Consider the following 22536-nt stretch of genomic DNA (forward strand, 5'->3'; position numbering starts at 1 on the left):
AGCAGCAAATACAATAGTCAAGCAAAGTTCAAATTCCTTCACATTTCGAGGTGCAAAATCAATATTTCTGAATGTCTGTTAATCAGAAAATTCAACAAAAGTGTCAAACATTTAGAGGAAGCTTATGACACACTATTCGACAGTGCTGATCACTTAAATGATCGCTGATCACTTAATACCATCCTGAATGGTATTATCAGCTTGCAAATAAATAAATAAATAGTAATCATTCAATACTATTTGTTAATTCAAAGCGAAAGTACAACAGTGTAATGACATTTTTCACATTCATAAGCGCATCTATATTATATTCCTGTCTACATCAGTAATCCCAGACCACACGGCACACTTCCATGTAATCTCATCCTTTGCAATGCTTTTTCAAAGCAAAGTAGTGACAGCACCGATATACTCAAGTTATTGTGTGAGAAATGTAAAGGTGACCGTGGGTGTGAGACCAACTGGAGCTGGCTGATTCTTTTCATTTATATCTATGTTAACAGCAAGCAACTAAACAAGTTGCTTTATGTTTTCACAGTTTCGGTTTGAAAGCTGGAATCAACCAAGTTAGTCTTGGTAAGATTATAATGCAAATGATAATGCAGGCCCACTGATAAAACATTGTCATAAAAGCTAAATCTATAAGACCACCACGCATGTTGTCTTAGTCAGTGGTGCCTGTTAGACTTTTTCCCAGCTGGAGTCCATCTGAGGGCTTAGCTGAGGAGCTTGTGCCGGTCAAACACAGTCTTGCGCTGCTCCTGGACCTGTATCTTCCAGCGCTGCTGAGCCCCCTCTACTCTCTCCAGCACAGTGTTCCCACGACCTTGTGAACCATCCACCTGGGGCCTCACATCCTGTAGGGGGAGACAAAGGACAAAATTAATACCTAAACTCAACAAAAATAGAAAAATATTCCTTAACTAGCAAATTATCTACAAAAGAGATTAAAAAAAAGAAGAAAAAAATCTACCCTTTCAGTATTATAAGACAATAATAAGAAATGTTTCTTGATCAGAAAATCAGAATGTGATGATTTCTGAAGGATCATGTGACACTGAAGACTGGAATAATGACTGCTGTAAATTCAGCTTTGACATCATAGGAATAGATTACATTTTAAAATATATTTAAATAGAAAACACTGATATTACATTTTAATAATTTTTTTTATTATAATACTACTGCTTTTACTTTATTTTTGATCAAATACATGTAGCCTTGGCGGACATACTTGTTTAAAAAAAAAAAAAAAAAATCTTAATGTTAATTACAATATCTTGATCATTAAGTCATAAACAGCAGTATAAAAGTATGTTATGTTTTACTTGAATGAAAAGAAATAGAAAATGCATATTAATGCATTTGTGGGTGTGAGAGTGAGAAAACATTTTCTCTTATTAGACCCAAAGACTTGTTTTGCTCTAAAATCTCTCATTTAAATCTCTTTTTATTTATTATATTAGTTAAAATCCCATGCTACGTGTACTGTGTTAACCTAACTGAGACTTGTTATAGCACTTATATATCATTGCTCTTTTTGTTGTTTTTGATTGCTTCCACTGTCTTCATCTGTAAGTCGCTTTGGATAAAAGCGTCTGCTAAATGAATAAATGTAAATGTAATGTAAATTTAAGTCCAAGTCAAGTCAATGCAAAGTCTAAGCTGAGTCAATGTTTTGTTTCTATCTTTGTAAAATACCCAGGAAAAAAAACCTAACAAACTCCAATGTGCACAAACCTCAGAATCCTCCTCATTCTGCAGTGGCATGGTGTACGGATCATGTTTGCGGATAAGAGGATCAACTAGAAGTAGAAACAGCATGTACAGCAGAAGAGCTCCAACCACTGACAAGTAGATTATAATGGTCACCTGCAAAATACATCAGAATATGAATACTCCTCAATTTAGCTTAAAGCGGATATCTAGGTAATGAAGGCATAAAAGCATATTCTAATAAACATCTTTAAAAAAAGTAGGATTTATTGAGTGATTACTGGAAGTAGCACAATACCTTAATGGTGTTGCTGCTTCGTTCTTCATACTTGCACTCACAGAGCAGACAGTAGGCCTCCACATCATGGCCAGGCACTGGCATGGGCTCCACCACATGCAGACAGTTGCTACAAACCAATACATTAACAATGCGTTCTCAGACAGCAGAAAATAGTGTAAAAAAATATTGATCTATATGTAATAACCTCTACAGACATCACAGGCCTGTTTGGACAGTTCTTTGTCATTACAGTAGTCCGTCTCACCAGTCTTTCTGGGACACATTCTTTTTGTAGATATGTCCACTGATGTTTCTGTAGGGTGGACAGATGCACTTGCAACGCACATCTTCATAACTCTGTGTAGGCAACATTTTAAGAAAATTACATGTATAGAACATGTTTTTCCATAAGTGGAGCACATGTGGTGAAATACAGAGAACATATATGTAATGTATATGTCAGGGATAAACTGTACCTTATCTGCATATGCGAGGGAAATCACATCTAGAAGAAAAAGAAACGCCAGATGGACAGCTGCTATCCGAAGATTTTGTGCAGTGCTGGGCGACATGATGCCTGCGCATAAACATAATTCGATCATTTACATAATTAAACATTTATTGTTTAAGGGAAGGTAATAATTGAATTGAAATGGGCCAACCGGTACTTTTTAATTACAAATAAATAAATCCAAATGAAAACATACAAGACTAGTCGTCAGTTAAAATACTTATTCGTGTACAACCTTAACAATATGTTCAAAATCAATTTTGTGTAACTTATGCGGTAACGTTAGTTGCTTTCTATGAAGATGACAAACACCGGTCTATCAATTCCGCAGTTTAGGCCTTTTATCCCCTTTGTTGTGCATTTTGAGAGAGAGGGAAAATGTAAATCTGAAAAGTCAAATGTTTCAACTAAATTTTACATGCAAATGTCAAAATAAATGCATATACGCACCTATAATATTTATAACCGCCCATCAAATATATGATGAATTTCTCCGGAAGTTCTGGAGTATATCTGTGTCACGTGATGATGGATGCACTCTACGCCCCGCCTTCACAAACGCTGAAAGGCAAATTAAAAGCGTTATTTATTACAGAATTAATCAATTTATAATCTGTAATGCCCCAGAATCATATTATAAAAATAAAGCCTCGGGTATAAAAGTAATCACACGTCGACTTTCTCTTCCGACGAATGTTACCTACAAATAAGTCTCTTCAGATTTTGTAAACTATCACAAAGGAAATAAATGAGCAAAATGGGAGCTTAAATAACTGAAAATGCATATAACATATGTTAAATCCAGGTACTTAGAGTTAACAAAAAAAACATGAATATGAGTTTTACTGCAAAAGCTTCCGTACGTTTTGTTCAAACAGTTGTCGATTTAAATACTCTGGTTCTATTGGTTTACCAAACCGTCATTCAGACGGAGCCACGTCCAATCATCTAGCGGCTTTTCAATCCTATAATTTTGGCGGCGGTCGGAAGATGGCGGAAAATTTGAAAGGTAAGAATATATCGTGTTAATCGTTCAAGAAACAACGGTTTACACGCTATATGTCTGATGTATTACACGAGTTGTAAGTTAAGTGACGTCTTATCAAAGACCCCCCTGGAATTAAACACTCCGTTTTGGAAGAATCTTTGCTGCAAGTTGTTGAAACAAATTCACATTAGGTCGATGTTATGGCTGCCGCGCGCTCATGCAATACATTCAAACAAGCTCTTTGTGAACTCATCTGTTTCTCTTGCATCGACTTCTTTGTAACGTTATACAGCGTAACATACGGTGCAAAGATGTGCACACTCAGTTAGTTAGAGTAATCTTCAGTGTTTAACTTTTACGTTCTCTTGAGGAATATGATTTACTCAACATGTTTGATCACTGGACACTTTATCATAAAGCACACAAGTTAATTAAAATTCTTCCGTAAAATGTTAATCAAATGCCTACGTCGTTGTTTACCTAAGTTACTTAGTTTAGGTTCTCTTGTCTGTTTTGCTTATTACGTTTGGTCTTTAGACAATGTATTAAATGGCTCATAGATTATAATACATGGGACTTTTTCTATAAGGGTATTTATCTCAAACTGCCCAAATTATCAAGTTATCTGTACAATATGTTTGGTTCAATCTTTTTATATTCATTTATTCTTTGTATATACATTTGTTTGATGTTTTAATATCATCTGTCAATTTCCTAAGTTAAACGACATGCTTTTGTTTGCCACTGTAATTGTATGTTAAAATGTATGCTAAACTATTGGAAAATATTTGCAAGATAGCAACATATATTGTTAAAGCCTATATTAGAATATACGATTGTCAGTTTAATTGAAGGTTATTTGAAAAGCACTTTCCATAGTAAATATCCTTTCAAAACTGTACAGATATTAAAGAAAAGCAGACAGTGGAGAAATTTTAGAGGCAACACAAATTCAAAATAATCTTGAATGCTAGAAAGTTTGACATCTGTAATTTTTGTCACTTTGGAAATTTCTTATTCTCACAAAGGCTGCAATAATTTGATAAAAAAAATACAGTCAAAATGGCCATATTGCAAAATATTAGTACTATTTTAAATAACGGTTTTCTGTTTTAGTATAGTTTAATATGCAAGTAATAACATATAACAGTAATATAACTATTAGCTTTATTCCCTGAAAAAAAAACTTGAGGACATCAAGAAGCCTATTTGATGAAGAGCTGTGCAGTTCTTGATCTAAAGCTTACACACATGTCTGTCATCCCACGTTTTTCCTGAAATGAACATCTAATTGTATTTTGTGGCTGAAGTTTGTAGGGTAGCATGCATCGCTACTGTAGCCCAGCTGGAGGTGATCTGTCGAGAGCAGGGGGTGAAGTGTGACGAGCTGGGCATCAACAAGCACAACCTGTGCGACTATGAGGTGGAATATCTCTGCGACTACAAAAAGAAAGTCATCAATATTGGGAAGATACAAATAGTACAGGTGAGCTTTAAATTCTGGCTCATAAATGTACTCATGTCAAAGTAAATTCTATTACATGATGGGTAAAATGTGTTTTTTCAAATCTAAACTTAAGTGGTGGCCAGACACATAAACTGCTTAGATTAATCTTTCAAGTTAGTCTTCATCTTTTTTTCTTTTTTATAATAAAGGAATCTTGCATCCAAAAATGAATGTTTGCTGACAGTTTTCTCACCCTCAGATGTGGAGATATTTAGCATCAGTTGCTCACCAGTGGATCCTCTGCAGTGGATGGGTGCCGACCATAAGAATGAGAGTTCAGACAGCTGACAAAAACATCACAATAATCCAATCCGATCTCCAGGCCATCCGTTGAGAAAGTTGTGTGTTTGTATTAAACTGATTTATCATTAAGACACTTTACTATAACTGTTGTGTCCTACTAAAATTATTCTGTCCAAAATGATGCTTTCCTTAGTGAAAAAGTAATCTTGTCTGAATCAAGAGATAAATATGTACAGATCAAGCACCATATACAAGCCAAAACAGGTCTAAAGATATATATCAGTAAATTCTGGATTATAGATTGATATTCTGGCCAGAAGTGATCGTTTAAAGTTGTTTCTTGCAAACACTCATCTTTTTACCTCACAATATGTTAAGTGATGGACTGGAATTGTGTGGATTATTGCGATGCTTTAAAGCTGCAGTCGGTAACTCTTGACGCTCTAGCGGTTAATAAACAGAACTGCTTGTGTCTTGCGGAAGAACATTGTAGCCGGAGCTACTTCTCTCTGTTTATGTCTATGAAGAATCACAACGGTACTGGGTTACTCCGCCGCGGTATCCCCGAAGCAATCTAACATAGTCCGAATATAAACACTTATTATAGGTGCACCCTAGTGATTCAGGACAAGCCAAAAACACGGTTTGGAAAATGGATTCATGGTGTACTCGCTTATTATATACATTTTTCTACATTTTGAACACAAACAAAGTTACAGACCGCAGCTCTGATTGGTTATTTTTTACCGGGAGCGATGGAGTTTCTGCAAATGGCAATAGGACCACTGGGAGGAGCCAGAGGAGCTTGATTTTTTTCACAGATTATCTGTCTCATATTCTACTGTCAGGACATAATGACAGGTTTAACAAATATGTAGAAAATATATATTTACAAAAGTTACCTACTGCAGCTTTAATCATTCGATTCATCATTCAATTATTTGACCCATTCACTGCAGAGGATCTGTTGGTGAGCAAGCGGTGTAATGCTAAAATTCTCCAAATCTGTTCTGATGGAAAAAAAAAATTCTTATACATATAGAATGACATGAGTAATTTGTTAACTCGTTTTCATTTTTGGATTAACTGTTTCTTCAAGTCTTGTCATAACTAGATACATCTCAATATATAGTTAATATATAATTAATCAAGACAATGTATTTATATTTAATAATGTATATAGTGTTGTTCACAATATGATATTGTCATAATGTCATTTTTTAAAATGAACAAATGTCTTTTATAGTTTAATTTTTCTATAGTATACATGTTTACTCTACATTTTCTTGTGTCACGTACAATGAAAATAAAGCACCTTATATTAACTTTTCATCTAATTTACATTAAAACATTTGGTTTCATTTGAGCCCAAAAAATTCGACTGATTGACCACTTGATGAAGCGCTACTTGGTCAGACAAGCTCAGTCTTAACAGTGGCTACGTTTATGCTACTGGCCCCAGTTTTAAATGTGTTTAAGCTCACATCCCTGTTACCCTCTTCACAGGAGTTATACTTGGTGAAATGGAAGGGCTACCCCGAATCCAGCAACACTTGGGAACCACGGAAGAACCTTAAGTGCGTAGATCTTCTCAACCAGTTCTGGGAGGACCTGAATGCAGAGATGCGGAGACAGAAGAAGCGTGCTGCCCCTCGTCGCCTAGACCCCGCCACCGTGTCACAGATCGTCCAGCGGGCCAAACTCAGACAGACCCTTAAACAGTGGGAGACACACCTCAACAGCCTGGGCACCCACAAGGGCCACATCTACGTGCGGAACCAGGTCGACCTGGAAGGCCCGCCGAAGAACTTCACCTACATAAACGACTATAAAGTGGGTGATGGGATCTTGCTGAATGAGGTATCCGTGGGCTGCGAATGCACAGACTGCCTGGAAAACCCCGTAGAGGGATGCTGTGCCGGAGCATCGCAGCACAAGTTTGCTTACAATGAGTTAGGCCAGGTCCGCATTCGGCCCGGGTTGCCCATTTACGAATGCAACAAGCGCTGCCGATGCGGGATCGACTGCCCCAACAGAGTGGTGCAGAGGGGAATTCAGTATTCCCTCTGCATTTTTAGGACAGACAATGGAAGGGGATGGGGGGTAAAAACCATGGAGCGCATTCGGAAGAACACTTTCGTTATGGAGTATGTCGGGGAGGTGAGGAGCGATATGTGTTTACTTCCTGTACACATCAGATTTATATATATATATATATATATATATACAAACACATGTTATGTATTGGTGGCACCCAGTCACTCTGGCTTAAAGAAGCTGTTCATTTTTTCACGTTCAGTGTTCCGTTCTGTCAGTTCAAGGTTTTTGTGTTTCACTGAAATATGTTTTGCTTCACTGGTAGATAATGGCATTATCAATCAACTTTTCAGTTTCCTTGTGATAGCTGATTGGCTGTTTATCTGTCTTTCCCAGAAGTGAGTCTGGCTTCATGATTGTTAAACTCTCTTTTGTTTAGATCATTACAACAGAAGAAGCCGAACGCAGAGGTCACATATATGATAAAGAAGGCGCCACCTATCTGTTTGATCTGGATTATGTTGACGACGAGTACACCGTGGATGCTGCTCACTATGGAAACATCTCTCACTTTGTCAATCACAGTGTGAGTGGACTGGAGATCCTTGCTTCATCTTGTACACAACTGACTTGATAGCAGTTAAACTGTAGCTTTTTATCTGAGAGAAGTGTCTTTTTTTTCTCCTCAGTGTGACCCCAACCTCCAGGTATATAATGTGTTCATTGATAACCTGGATGAGCGGCTGCCGCGGATAGCGTTCTTTGCCACTCGTGGGATAAAGGCAGGAGAGGAACTCACATTTGACTACAACATGAAAAGTAAGCGTGGGACTTTATAGAAAAAGAGGGGGTACATCATGACAAGTCATTTGGGCTCATTTACCATTTCATTATTTAGATCAATTGATTCATACACAACTGTTCAAAAGTTTGGGATGATTATCTGTTTTTCTTGTATTCAGGAAGGATGCATTAAATTGATTGACAATAGAGACATTTGTAATACAACAAAATGTTTCTACTTTAGAATCTGTTGATTGAGCACCAAATTAGATTGATTCTTGAAGGATCATGTGACACTAAAGACACTGGAGTGATGACTGCTGAAATTCAGCTTTGCCATCACATGAATAAATTACATTTGTGACTGTATTTTTTTTTAATTTAATGTTGCATTGAACTGAGTGTCATTCACTGAAGGTACATGTGTATATATATATATATATATATATATATATATTTCAATATAAATCTAGTATTATAATTTTTTTGTGTGTCTCATTTTTTCCTCAGTTGACCCAGTAGATGCTGAGAGCACGAAGATGGATTCTAATTTCAGTCTGACGGGACTCCCAGGCTCTCCTAAAAAGCGAATGCGCGTAGAGTGCAAATGCGGGGTGTCGACATGTCGAAAGTACCTCTTCTAGAGGAAGTCCATGCTAAATAGGGACTGAAAGAAGATCATGTGTTCCAGTGAATGTTGAAAGCATCTGCAGTTTAGAAACTGTTTTGCGAGGCGTTTTGAAATACTTAATTGAATTTTAAATATATATTTAAGAATTTTTTTATTTCCTCAAGATCAACCTCAACTATTTACTTAGTATTGTTGTCTTCCACATTTAAATAGTGTATAAAATGTAGCAATACTTTTTCAGTTTGTCCATTAGAAAAGTTTGTAAAGTAAACAAAAAAAAATATTTTCAGTAAATTTTTTAAACCCTTATTTTAATTCATATCAAGCTTTGACTCCTTGGAATTCTTATTTTTTGTACATTGAAATATGCTTTATCTGTTCAAATAGAATGGATTCTCTTTTTATTTTTTACTTTTACCAGAAAAAAAAAAAAATGTAGACATATTTTTAGGAAATATTTTTAGGCCAGTGCAAAATATCAAAAATCTATAATGTCCTTCCCTCAATTTTTTTTTCATGCGCTCAGATTTCCACCAGGGGGCGAAATTTTATTGTTAATGCACAGAAGCGGAAGTTCGTTAGACTGAAGGAGGGGGACCTACATGAAATGTTGCCTTTTATACATACAAAATGTTATCATTCTGTGTTTTACGTGTGTATAGTCTAACAAAATTCATACTGTCAAAACTGGTTTTTCAGTAACTGTATTTGAGTGCTGGACCTAAACAGATGCATAAATGCTTAACTTTATTATTTCACAGGTCTGACTATTCAGGGCTGTGTTTCCCGAAAGCTTACTTATGCTTCCTGTGCTTTCGGGAGTCAGAGCTCAGGTGGTTTTCAGAACTGGACAGTGAAGCTGGAATGTGTGCTGTAGGTTAATGTGAGATGGTATATCAATTCTGGATTAACCAATGCCCAGGACCATTTTGCTTAAATGAAATAAATTCACACAATTACATAACTATCGTTCAACCAAATCTGTGCATATGTAAATATTTAAAGACTACCACTTGTTATTTTTTGGGGGTTTTGCATTAAAAAAAAATCAAATCAAGACGCCTCGTCAGACCTCACATTTATCTCACACTCATGATTGTGCAACAAAATATGTTCTTGTTCATTAAATGGTATCATGAGTTCCACTGCTCTGTGAATATAACAGTGTAATACCAAAGTTTAATTGACTGGAGTTTGGATCATTTCACATTTTTGTCGACATTAACAGCAAGCTTGATCATCTGGCTGTACACAAACGAAAAAGAAAAAAGCTGTGAAATAAACAGATCCATTTTGATCAGTTACAAACTTTTATTTCTACTTGGACATTAACATAATAAAATACATTTTACATAATATTTAGCACAATGTCTTCACAACTTTGCACATTTATTCAGTGAGACGACAAAGTAATAAAATACGTGACTCGATATCTTTCGTGACAGGTTTTGGAAGAAGTGAATCACGGGTCAAAGATTTCTAGAAGGAACGGTTCGATCCTCTCTTCCTACAATGGTGTTTAGTCACCCAGTAACCTGATGCCATGACTTCAGTGCAATGCATGACCTTTTGGGGTATCAGAGGCTTAAGGGAACGCTTTTAAAGATCACCGCAAAACACCATATACTTGTCTGCTAACTGACAAGAAAGGTTAGCGATTTTAAGGGTTTAACTCTTAAGTCTCATTTTAAGTTCGTAGACAGAATGAGTGTAGTCAAAGTCACAAAACGACCACAAACAACGAACACCTTCACAGTGAAATTAAGTGAATAAACAAACGCAAGTGTCTTTGAACATTTCTTACCTACATAAATGCTCTGCTTAATTCATAGATGTCTGCTCACTGAGAACAAGCAAAACCTCACATTTAACTAAACTTGAAACTCCCAACTTTTCTAAATTTCTACTCCGCAATCACCTGCACCGTTTGTCCAGTCTCACCACATTTCTTATCACACATACGTGCACCACCAAGTCATTCCACTCACAAGTGACTCCCATACAGCAGAATGTAATCTTCAGTAGCTAATGTATGCATATATAGAGAAGCTCACTAAATAGACATTTTTGGCAAGTAGGAATCAATAAGCTGAGGCACATTCCACTAACCAATCATGTATGAGGTACACAGTGATGTCATTCAGCTAAAACACACATTGCTTATTCAAACTATTATTTTTGGCTGCAAATAAACCACTGCAGTTTTTATACGGACAATCTGAACAATAAACTACTCTATACATCAAGCAAAATCTCAACTCCTAAATGTGAAAACACTAACTCTAAACTATTTAATACCACATAAACACAAACACCAGATCTGATTGCATGTCATTTTTTTGGAATTCCTCAAGGCACTGGGGGGAGAGGAAGGAAGGAAAGTCTTAAGGCTTTGTAGAAGAAACAGATGGAGAGGAAATTAAACTGGCATAGAACTTAGAACCAGAGGGACAACAGGAATAATCCCACACACAGAAAAACACTGGGCTCTTGAATCCCAACAGCCAGGCAAATAACAGCACTCAAAAAGGTCGCAGATACCATCAGACACGTGTCCAGAGAAACCTCATTCTGATCCTTTGATATCGGAGATGGTTCAGTGCCGGGTCTTGGCAGTGTGTGCTGGGTTTCAGGGTCTTTACACATCTGATATGGAGCAGTAGACATTTCATCACCCTTAAAACTTAAATCATCTTCTGCTGAAGTGTTAACAGTTGAAGCTGGCTTTGGTGAGGCTTCAGAAATGCTGGTCAACTCTGGCTTTTCTGGTTTGCTTGTTGGATGCGCTGGAATACACGTTGTAATAGTTTGGTGGTGATCAAGTTTTGGATCCTTAGGGTGGACTGAGGTCAACATGCTTGGATCCAAGACAAGTTCTTCCTCTTGCAGATGTTTAATGTTTACCGGCTTATCCGAGTCTGGATGGACGAGTAAACTTTGGGATTCTTTGTCCGGTCTTGTGGGACCTAAATAAGATGGGAACAAACAGGAAGCCTCCAAAACATCCATTTTGGTACTTTCCACCTCAATGGCCTCGATGGTATCGACTCGGACTGAAGAGACAAGTTCTACTTTCTGTTCTTGAATTCCTTCCTCCAGAGGGTGCTGTAGTGCCTCTGATAAATCGGGCTTCTTCGCCTCTTTAGTAGCATCGTTTACTTCCTTTGATGGATGCAGCTGCTTGGCTTCTTCCAACATGTGAAAGCAAGTCCCCGTTTTATTTTCTACATTCCTACTTAGTTCTTCTAGCATATCTGCCAATGTGGCATCCTTTTCTCCAACATCTTCAAACACCTTAATATTATTCATACCTTCTTCCAGGATTTGTGGCATGTCTGGAAACCCAGCCAGTGATGGTTGGCTTAGCTCGAAAGGCACTTGTGCTAACATCTCAGTGTGGAAATCATCCTTCTGTGAAAGAAGGGCTTGCTCGGGTTTACTTGAATCCTCAAATTCATCCTTGGTTGTCTCTGAGAGATCACAATAGTGTATGATGACTGCAGGAAGAGGAAGGGTCAAGGAAGGGCCAACATTATAGACCTGATCTTGTGGCTCAGAGAACTGCGGTGTTGAACGTGACTGGGGGATGGATAGAGTTAACTGCTGAAGTCCAGACTCTTCTGTTTGTGGTAGATTATTGGATGACATTGACTCTAGTGCAAGTGGTTCTCCGAGGGGAGTATCTGAAGTGGACTGAGGACATCCTGCTGTGGAGGAAATCCTGGTGGACTCTGGAGAACTGGACAAATTCTTGGCAGTCTGCAGAGAGAAAAAAAAGTGAAAAAAGAAATAAAAAAAAAAAGAAAGATGAATAAAAATAAATAAAGATTGTATACTGTAGGCAGTAAACACTCGGTTTTGCATTTATAAATCTAAATTACTACCAACTAACAAAAAGTGTAAGATGGAAATCGCACAAACTTGAAATTCAATATGCATCACTGTAATTTCTTGATTGCAACTAGTTGAGAATCAAAAAGAAATTGGATTTGCTAATGCATATTATTATTATTATTATTATTATTATTGACACCAACACTGATTAGGAGCACAAATTATCTACTGATATTAGTATAAACAGTTGTATATTAAATGTTTAATACATTTAATTTTTCAGACCACATCGGTTTATCAATACTAATAATAAATAAAAAAATTAAAAAAACACGCTGGGGTATATTTTTGCGATTATTGTATTGCAAGTTATCGATTTTTCTTTTATGCCAAAGATCATTAGGATATTGAGTAAAGATCATGTTCCATGAAGACATTTTGTACATTTTCTACTGTAAATATATCAAAATTAAATTTTTGATTAGTACTATGCATTGCTAAGAACTTTATTTGGACAACTTTAAAGGTTTTTTTTTTTTTTTTTTTTGCACCCTCAGCTTCCAGATTGTCAAATTGTTGTATCTCGGCTAAATATGGTCCGATCATAACAAAACATACATCAATCAAAAGCTAATTTATTCAGCTTTCGTGTATAAATCTCAAAAAAAAAAAAAAACAACAACACCACACAAGCAAATAAATAAATAATAGAACTACCTATAATACCAAGTGCGAACAGGAAAGTGATTTGTGTTAGCATGGAGTTTGTGCAAGTTTTTCTGGCTTTTTTCCCAGAAGTCTGTGCCATTGAGGGGAGATTAGGCTAATGGAAACAAAACCTTTAAAGGCTCTGAATGTGACAAGATCTTGTGACAAATTTACACAAGAATTAAAAACAACGATGAGAAAAGTGATGTTGAAAATATTTGAGGAATGATTGTGCAGGGTAAATCTCAGGGTAAATGATGCTGACAATATTTACATTACTAAAACACAGAAATACAATCTCTACTGCCATTTTTAAATATATATATATATATACACATACATACATACACACACACACACACATATACACATATATATACACACACATACACATACATATATATATATATATATATATATATATATATATATATATATATATATATATAAAACTTTGACAGTTTTGGGTGTTAATTCAGTTATACACTTTTTTTCTTTTTCTTTCACATCCCAGTGACTCCCTGCCAAAATGCTCTATGGGAAAACAGCCCAAGGAGCCCAATAAAACAGCCCAACCTTTTGCTAAAAATTAACAGCAGTTTTTCTCATGTTGTAAATATCAGGAACTCTCAAAATAAAAATCACATTAACTGTATAGGTTTTGCTTCTATAAACGTATATCATACACTAAGCATTTTTTTTTTTACTCCAAGCATGAACACGAATAGCTTCCGCAGGGTTGATCTTGATATCATATACTAATGGTCATAATACAGGATGCATGTTACATGCAACACGATGAATGGGTGAAATTGACAATTTAGTAAGTTACATGCACATTACCTAAGTTGATGCTGAAGCTTCAATGAGCTGTTCAGGTAGACAGATGAAGAGAATAATATCAACAAATACACTTCTTGTTTTTAGTACGATGTATACTGGAGCATAGGTTAAATCATTGTTGGTTAATAACCAACAACTGTTTGACATTGTTTAGCTAATTTACAAAAAGCTGTGACACTCTCAGCAGAACCAAAAAAAAAAAAAAAAAAAAACTACATTGTTAAATATTTAAAAATCATATTTTTTAAACATTTAAAGGCTTAGCAGTTCAAGGTACGGTTCACACAAATAAAAAAAATGAAAATGCGGCCTTCATTTACTCACCATCATATTGGTCCAAGCCAGTATGACTTTCTTTATTCTGTAGAACATTAAGATTTTTTTTTTTTTTTTTTTTTTTTATCAACTGAATGGAATTCATTGGTATTGCTTGATTACCGAACTATTTGGTTACCAACATTCTTCAGAATACACCAAGTTATACAGGCTTGGAACAAAAATGATAACAGAATTTCCATTTCTGTGTGGTCTATTAGTCAAAGGCCTCTGGTAAGTTAATAATAATAATAATAAGTGTCTTAATTTATTGTAAAGGGCAGACCACAGACCAGAAACCGAGATAGTGATAGTATTTTTGTAAATAGCAGGTTCAGGCTTTTAAAACAGCTGCAAATAGACAAGCAAGCGGTTATCTGGGCAGTGAAATGTTGGTGGGAATTTAACAAGCAAATTATGCGAGTATGCAAGTATGATGGAAATCCACATCATAAGAATTTTAGCTAGTATTAAATAGACATTAGGAAATCAATGAGTTTAAAAGGTTTCATTTTATCTAGATTCTTGAGTTATCTTAAGCCTGGGCTGCTCTGAAAAAGACCACAGCTCTGCATCTGTTGCAGACAGGGATCCTGGGTATAATAATAAACTGAAACAAATGATTAAAGAGAACGATCAGAAGACATCACTGATCGATAACTGTATACCGACACAGACAGTAACATCATACAAAAATACACTGTAAGAGTGTCTAGACAGCATACAGGTCAATGAGTTCTGACACAAAAAAAACCCTGAGAAAAAAAGAAAAAAAAAGAAAAAGAGCTGCTGTTACAGCGCATACGAAAACCGTCATGGAAACCTGGTAAAGGTTAGAGTAAGGAGGGGAAAACAAACTTAATTTTTTGTATGTTCATAAACGATGCATCTTTTTCCACCTGCTATCCCAGCCACACTTAAAAATGGTGATTGCAAACCAAACCTCACTCACCTCGATGTCGATGTCTGGCTGAACTGGAACCGGCTGTGCAAAAGACGCTGGATTTTCCACTTCTTCACACTTAGTGTTGCTAAGATCTGTTGAAAATAAAATAACACAGAAACCTGAAACATACAACGACTAACCTGGCAAAGGTTTCTTATATTTACCCTGAGATAAATAAGCTATTGGATGATATTATGAACACATACCATCTTCTCCGTCATTAGAGTCATCATAATGAATGTCAGCTCTAAAAAGAAGACACATACACACCAAAATGATCATTCTTCAGCAGTACACATCAATGAAGAGCGTTAATAACGGAAATATATATAGAACCTGTATAACTAATAATTAATATAAGATTATTAGCTGCTCATGACAGAATGTTCCATATTAAAAGGGATAGTTCATCAAGAATGTTCACCTTCATGTCTTCCCAAACTGAATGACTTTTTTCTTTTCTTTTTTCGGTGGAACACAAATGATTGAGAAATACAACTTTCATTCAATGAAAGTAATCAAAAGTGGTTACAAACATTCTTCAGTAAATCATCTTTTAATTTTTATCATGGAAAAACAAAACCTGAAAGTTATACAGGTTTGGAACAATATGAAGGTGAGTAAATAATAACAATTTTCATTTCTGGCTGAATAATTATAAAGTATACATATAATCTATTGGCCAGAGGCATACATGGTTGTTTCGTTAAATGGAAAATAACTGAACGGTCACATTTGTTATTATGGTAATATCAGACTGCCTCCAGAGCTTGAGACGCTTTATTCAGAGCAGTGCGTGATCCGGTCTATATAGGGATGCAACTATTCACTCAAAACACGATTCGATTCATGCTTTTCTTTTTTACAAAATAAGATTAAGACAAATTATAAAAGGTGTTCTTTTATTATTACTTGTACAAAATACTGCAGATTTCTCTGTGAATTTGAAATAACACCATAATAATAATAATAATAATAATAATAATAATAAATATTATTTGAATATAGCACTTGCATATCACTGCTCTTTTGTTAGTTTTGATTGCTTCTATTGTCCTCATTTGTAAGTAGCTTTGGATAAAAGTGTCTGCTAAAATGACAATGTAAATAACAAAACTAAATTTAAATCTTAAAGCAAGCCCCCCCCCATGCTCTTTCCATTTAAAATTAGAGGCAACGACTACATTTTAATCATGATCCGAACAAATGCTACATACATGCAACATCAGTTTTTAATCTAAATTTGATTGAATAATTTAAAGATTTGAAGCAAAAACAGAATGGTTTGACTTTAGTTTTGTGAAAATAAACAAAAACTATCTGCATGAAACGAGCTGAACGAGGCGCAGATTCACTCTCTGCCAGCAGGTGGTGCTTAAAGGGTTTCCTTGGTTTCCGCTGTAAACAAAGCAGCGCTGCACTTATGAACTTTAATATGCATTATACAGAGTAAAGATGAAAAGAAAAAATATCATCTAAACTTTTCTAAAGACAGTAAGTTCCCCTCAGACATTTAATAAACTCCTACCCCTAACTGAATCACAATTTTTTTTAGCATCTCAACCGATTCTAATCATTTTAACCGGTTCGTGGGAAATCATTACATCTCTTGAAGTTTTAACATCAGACGCAACGGTTGTCACACCGCATCCAGTGCAGACCACATCACTGATTATAATGAGTTCTATAGTATTTTGTCACGCCGCTTGTACCCAGTGTAGCCCACACTCACCATTAAACTGCATGAGAGATCCTATGAAGGGTTAAAAATATTTAAATTTAGATCGCTAAACTCCAGCTTGTTCGTTTTTCAGATCATCTGCGGCAGCGCCTCTGCAATGAGGAGCAAGTGTTTGTGTGCAGGTTGCCAGATTGCTTAAAATAAGCAAAACACCAGGTAGAAATATCTATGTAACAGCGAATCTCTGTTCCGTGAACTGAACTAGTCATCTCTGGCAACAGCGCTCAAGAGGCTTGCGCAGTCCGCAGTAACATGATGCATTTTTGGACATTCGGTGCATTATTTTGAGAAAGTATACTTGAATTTGAAATTCTATATTCACTAAATATTTTCAAATTTTACATTATCATCCAAATTATTGCGATATCGCTAATATTCGATATATCGCCCAGCCCTAGATGAGCATGACAGTCTGATGCTCTGGTCATGTGAATCTTTTCCTTTTCATTCAGAATTTGCTGCATATTCCGAGTATTTTTGTGCACAGAGCAGTTCGATTGGCATCCTGTTCTATGACCTTCTGTTTTTAGCATGTTTGAGCAATATAGTATAAAGACGACTTGACATTTAAGGAAAGGTTGCGAGCAAGACTTGTGAGTCTGTATAGAACTGTAGGTCGAAACTAGTCTTCTGATTTCTATCTCCTGACAAAACAGGAGTTCCATGACAATGTACATAAAAATGCACTCATTCGCTTTCTTCTCAAGCTTTCATTGGCGTTGGTGGAAAAGTGGAAATAATTGGTAAAAAGAATGTGTCTCCAGATGTACAGACGGAACCAGCGTAGGTTTGCGTCTGCTTTTGTTGGTTTGTTGTGTCTCTTACTGCATAACCCCTATATAAAAGGTCAGAGTTGAGGTCTCGGTACACCAGAGCTGAAAGTGACACCTGCCTTGTCCTATTTTCATCCTCTTCACACACCCTCGAATGGCTGCCATTCTCAAAATGGAGTGAGGGGGGTGGGGAGACGGTGCAACCCCAAAACTCACAATACAGATGCCGTTTAACAGACCCTGTATAATTTAAGATTCACAAGCTTTTTGATTCTATGGTTCTTCTCCTTTGGAAGCAGAACATTTAAAATTGATATTTCATGATTTCATACACAGCAAAGGCTAAATAGAAGATAATGTGCATAAAAAAAAAAAAAAAAAAAAAAAAAATGCAGAAGCTGCAAATTTTACTTTTACTCAACACTTCTTGGTCCCTTCCTTCTTTGAGAAACACGCTGATCATTTCCTGCTTTTATGAAGCAAATAGGCGATGGGCCCATACTAAGGTACCAAGTCAGGAATAAAAAATTGTTTAAATCCTGCCGGCACTTGTGTAGTGCAAGTACGGATGGTAGCGACTGGTGAGACTGCAATTCTTCCGGAACTGACGGAGGCCTGGGTTCTGACTATTTGTGCTACCCGCTCAGATTGTGCTACCTCCCGTTACAAAGATAGATGGCACAAATCAATAGCGAAAAATGTTACCGATCAGATTGTGCTACCAGCATCTAAGTTTTTTTTTTTTTTTATGTCCATACCTACCCCTACACTAAACCTACCAGTCCACACCTACCCTTACCCTAAAAACAATGCAAATATATATTTTTGGTAGCACAATCTGATAGGTAGCATGTTTTATCGGTACACCAGCAAAGCATATGCCTAGAAATGTTTCAGTCGGTCCTCAAAGGATTAAAAAATAATAATAATAAATGCCTACAAGCACACAGAAGAACTTAACGTGGAAGACGGCGACGATATAGGAATATTATTGTGTCAGATTTAAAAGAGGGCGCACAGCTTTGAAAGCACGAGTGCTACACATTAATTGTGGTTTGTTAACGGGTTTTAAAAATATTTTCGGCCTGCCACTAGGTTTAAAAATTTCTAATTAAAACTAATGCTTGCATTCAGAGTATAGGTGCCACCAATGTTGCATTTTTGTAATGTTAAATAAAGGCGTTCATGTTTAAGTATTGTAATTTTTTTCCTGTGTTAGAGTAGAGATGCACAATTCTGGATAAACTGAGAATCACATTAATTTTTTTTTTTCCATCTCATCAGATATCACAATTCTGAACTAAACAAAATAATGGGTCACAAAATATTATTGCTGCAGTCTATTTAAAAGGGTTTAATAAATTTGAATGAATTATTAAACATTAATATAGACCGTTCAAAACTTTTGAACTGGAAGATTTTTTTTTTTTTTTTTAAGAATTTTCTTCTGCTCAGCAAGCCTACATTTATTTGATACAAAATACAGCAAAAGCAATAATATTGGGAAATTATTTTATAATTTAAAATAACTGCTTTCTATTTATTCCTGTGATCAAAGCCAAATTTTCAACATCATTACTCCAGTCTTCAGAGACATACGATTCTTCAGAAATCATTCTAATATGCCGATTTGCAGTTCAGGAAACATTGATCATCAGCATTATCATCTAAAACACTTAAGACAAACATTTTCAACAATAATTAATTTTTTTTTTACTGCAAATAAGTATATTAGTATGATTTCTGAAGGATCATGTGATACTGAAGACCAGAATAATGATGCTAAAAAATTTAGCATTGAATTAGCAGGAATAAATAAAATTTTAAAGAAATGAGGAATGTATACGCATGTTTCTTCTTACTTCTGGATGGCGGCAGAGACTGACCCAGAAGAGAAGAATCATTGAATGAAGTCGTTATTTCCTATATTTTTTGTCATCTGTGTGCACAAAGTATTATTGTAGCTATATCATAACATTGACTATTTCAACGATGTCCTTCCTACCTCTCTGGGCCAAAAAACGTTTCAGTTGTGTTGTTGTCTATGTAAGAGCAAAGCAAAAAGCACTTGGATTTCAAAAATATATATTACTTTAATTTGTAATGACATGAGAGCAAGTAATTAATTACATTAATTATAGTTTTTTTTGGGCTGAACATTTAAGATAAACTGATGGTGCATTTCAATTATCCTGCAAAGCAGCATTAGAGAAATGCCACGGCCTGCAGTGGATCAGAGCATTATATTTTAGTATCTGAGATAGTGTTTTTTTTTTTTTTACATGCGCATTTGTGCAACATCTCCTCCAGTATCTCTCGTTGCAGGTTTTCTCTCTTACAGGTAAGCATAAAGTGGGATATGCAAAACCCGGACAGGAGCTCAAGCAGAGTGTTCATAGGACGCCATGTCTCTCCGCTTCCAATTATATGAGACTCCAGGCCAGGTTTTAGTCTGTACATTTAATCTTAAACGTTTTTGATACATTGCATAAATGAATTGTTTTGTCAGTTATAAACGGCTTAATTTGCTGGTTAGAGTGTAAAACTGATAGCAGCCTAAACAGATTTAACAACAGGGTTTGACCTGTGGTACAAGATAACTGACACCCACTTACCGGTACCTGGGAGGTTTCAGGATTCCTCTGAGCTCAGTTGTGTCCGCTGAGGTGGCCTGGACGGTGTCTTCTTCATACCACTGTAACAGAGTCACGGAGTAATTCCTGCCAGAGTTGTTCGCCCAAAACTCTCCATCTGGAGTCTCGTAGCGCACAACAAAGTCAATCCGCGCTCCGTTGAACAGGTACGGTGAAGCGAAGGACAGCTTCACGGAGAACTTGTCCGTTTCGCCGTCGTTGGAGCCCTGGACGTACTCGGCTGGGTAATCAAAGTGATTGATCCAACCATCCATCGTGGACCTAACATAGACTGATTTGTGAAAGGAAATGTTGAGCACACGAATAAGGACCTCGAACGACAGAGGCTCGTCTGGCACAGATGTCACGCTCTCCACTTCCAGTTTGTTGCTGTGGACAGCGAGCACGAGCTCCACTCCGGTGAGCGGCTGGATCTCCGGCCACACACGGTAAGTGGGCTCACGGTAGGCTTTTCGGTACCGCGCCTGCTCTTCCTCCCATCTTGAATCGTCTTCTTCATCTGAATCAAACGGGACAAACATCCTGACATCAACCAGCTCGGCTCCCGTGCTGTCTGCAAACGACACACTTCTGTTCGTTAACACCAGACTGATTCGCATGTACTCGGCGGTTTCATCCGCAATCGAAGAGCCTCGCTTTCTGGGAACAGGAGAAGACCTCGGTATTAGCCTTACGTCTTCCTCCGTTTCTTCCTCATCTTCGTCATTACTGTTCTCATCGGAACGCTCGACCCTCACAGTCTTGAAAATACCCTCTTGTGAGGGAATAGTTAGGAAATTACTGTTATGCCCCTGCGCCATTACGTGTTTATGAGCCGCGTAAACATGAAAGGTACCGTTTCTGCGATGTGCGCGTCCGTCAGACCGAGCTGCCGCTCATGGTGCCAACGGAGACCCGCGAGGGTCTGTCACCTCGTTTCGACCGAACTAGGCCTAAACTATTGACATCAACGAGAATTTCAGTTTGGAGCTCAAAGCGCACGGACACGAATGAGTGTCTAAATTTAGAAGGAAGCTGCACGTCCATCGTTTTTCCAGAGGTCAGGAGGAAGATGGGCTCTTTTGGTTTCCCCCTCCCCCTGATCTCTTGTTGGTCGCTCCAAACCGCACACGCCCCCCACTACTATTTTAAAGTCGGCATGAAACGGAAGTAGCGATTGTTTTGTTTTTCTCTACCGTGACGTCTATCCGAGTGAAACTGCATATGAAATGAGAGGGCGGGACTTGATTTCCCTCGGGAAATGATTGGATCATTGGAAGTTGGGGCATTACTAACAAAGTGGAGGCAGATCTGAATGCCATTTTGCAATTAGAGGGGGGAGGGGGGGGCACATATACTTACAAAAAATTGAAGTATTGCAAAAGGAAACGAAAGTTTTTCGAACGAAAAAGTATTGAGGAAAAAAAAAAAAATATTGCAAGAAAAGTTTTGCAATCACACACACACGAGGAATTGCTAAATAAATGACAATGCAAAAGCAATAATTTTGCAATACATCTTCCATGGCCATATTTACTAATTTATTTGCAATGCTGCATTTATTTTGCGTTTCCTTCAAGTTTGAGCTTGTGATACGGTTTTCCATAGACAGTAAAAGAAATGGACACAGCGACCCCATTGGATTCAACAGAGAAAAGTGAAGTCAATTAGAAGCACGCACTTCCTGGGGGTCGGGTGTGCTGCCTCAGACTCAAACTGAGCTTGATGACATAATGTCACGTGAGCAGCCTGTAAGTCCTCTAACCGCTGTGCTAAAGAAATCTGAATCACCCACCGAATCTTGCAGAGAAGCCGAGCATGAACTTGAGCAAATTTTGTTAAGTATTGTGATTAATTATCTACCTTGACTTTATGCCTCCACGTCCCCCCCGATAGCCTCGTACACAGTAAAAGATGGCCTGCGAGCTTCTCCTCCTGTCCATATGGTAATTTCTCTACTGTGCGAGCCTTGTATACATTTTCATGTTTCTTTAGAAATAATAAATGGACAAGTGGAGTAAACACCTCAGATGTAAAATTATTCGCT

General features: G+C 36.9%; 3 protein-coding genes across 6 annotated transcripts; 1 reads left to right on the forward strand and 2 right to left on the reverse strand.

The window, feature by feature from the left end:
- Positions 1-473: 473 nt before the first annotated feature.
- On the reverse strand, positions 474-3103 carry LOC113107585 (putative protein 2). Its single transcript, XM_026270202.1, has 6 exons — positions 2958-3103; positions 2473-2573; positions 2262-2353; positions 2015-2123; positions 1741-1872; positions 474-857 (listed from the first exon to the last, which is right to left on the reverse strand). The coding sequence occupies exons 2-6, from the start codon at positions 2566-2568 to the stop codon at positions 717-719; spliced, it is 570 nt and encodes a 189-aa protein (XP_026125987.1). The 5' UTR covers positions 2569-2573; positions 2958-3103; the 3' UTR covers positions 474-716.
- A 308-nt stretch (positions 3104-3411) lies between these two features.
- On the forward strand, positions 3412-9753 carry LOC113107584 (histone-lysine N-methyltransferase SUV39H1-like). The gene is made up of 6 exons (XM_026270201.1): positions 3412-3516; positions 4806-4981; positions 6752-7405; positions 7722-7868; positions 7972-8101; positions 8576-9753. Exons 1-6 carry the CDS (start codon positions 3498-3500, stop codon positions 8707-8709), a joined length of 1260 nt encoding a protein of 419 aa, XP_026125986.1. The 5' UTR covers positions 3412-3497; the 3' UTR covers positions 8710-9753.
- Positions 9754-9990: 237 nt separating this feature from the next.
- LOC113107583 (protein phosphatase 1 regulatory subunit 3A-like) lies at positions 9991-21808 on the reverse strand. 4 transcript variants are annotated; one of them, XM_026270200.1, is made up of 5 exons: positions 20478-21808; positions 15549-15589; positions 15349-15434; positions 14082-14108; positions 12213-12455 (listed from the first exon to the last, which is right to left on the reverse strand). In XM_026270200.1, the coding sequence occupies exons 1-4, from the start codon at positions 21308-21310 to the stop codon at positions 14082-14084; spliced, it is 987 nt and encodes a 328-aa protein (XP_026125985.1). In that variant the 5' UTR covers positions 21311-21808; the 3' UTR covers positions 12213-12455. The 4 variants fall into 4 exon arrangements, with proteins under 4 accessions (XP_026125983.1, XP_026125982.1, XP_026125985.1 ...); XM_026270199.1 differs by having other exon boundaries at positions 20472-21785; XM_026270198.1 differs by lacking the exon at positions 14082-14108 and having other exon boundaries at positions 9991-12455; positions 20478-21780.
- Positions 21809-22536: the final 728 nt, after the last annotated feature.

The sequence above is a fragment of the Carassius auratus genome, chromosome 8 (assembly GCF_003368295.1).
Source record: "Carassius auratus strain Wakin chromosome 8, ASM336829v1, whole genome shotgun sequence".
Lineage (NCBI taxonomy): Eukaryota > Metazoa > Chordata > Actinopteri > Cypriniformes > Cyprinidae > Carassius > Carassius auratus.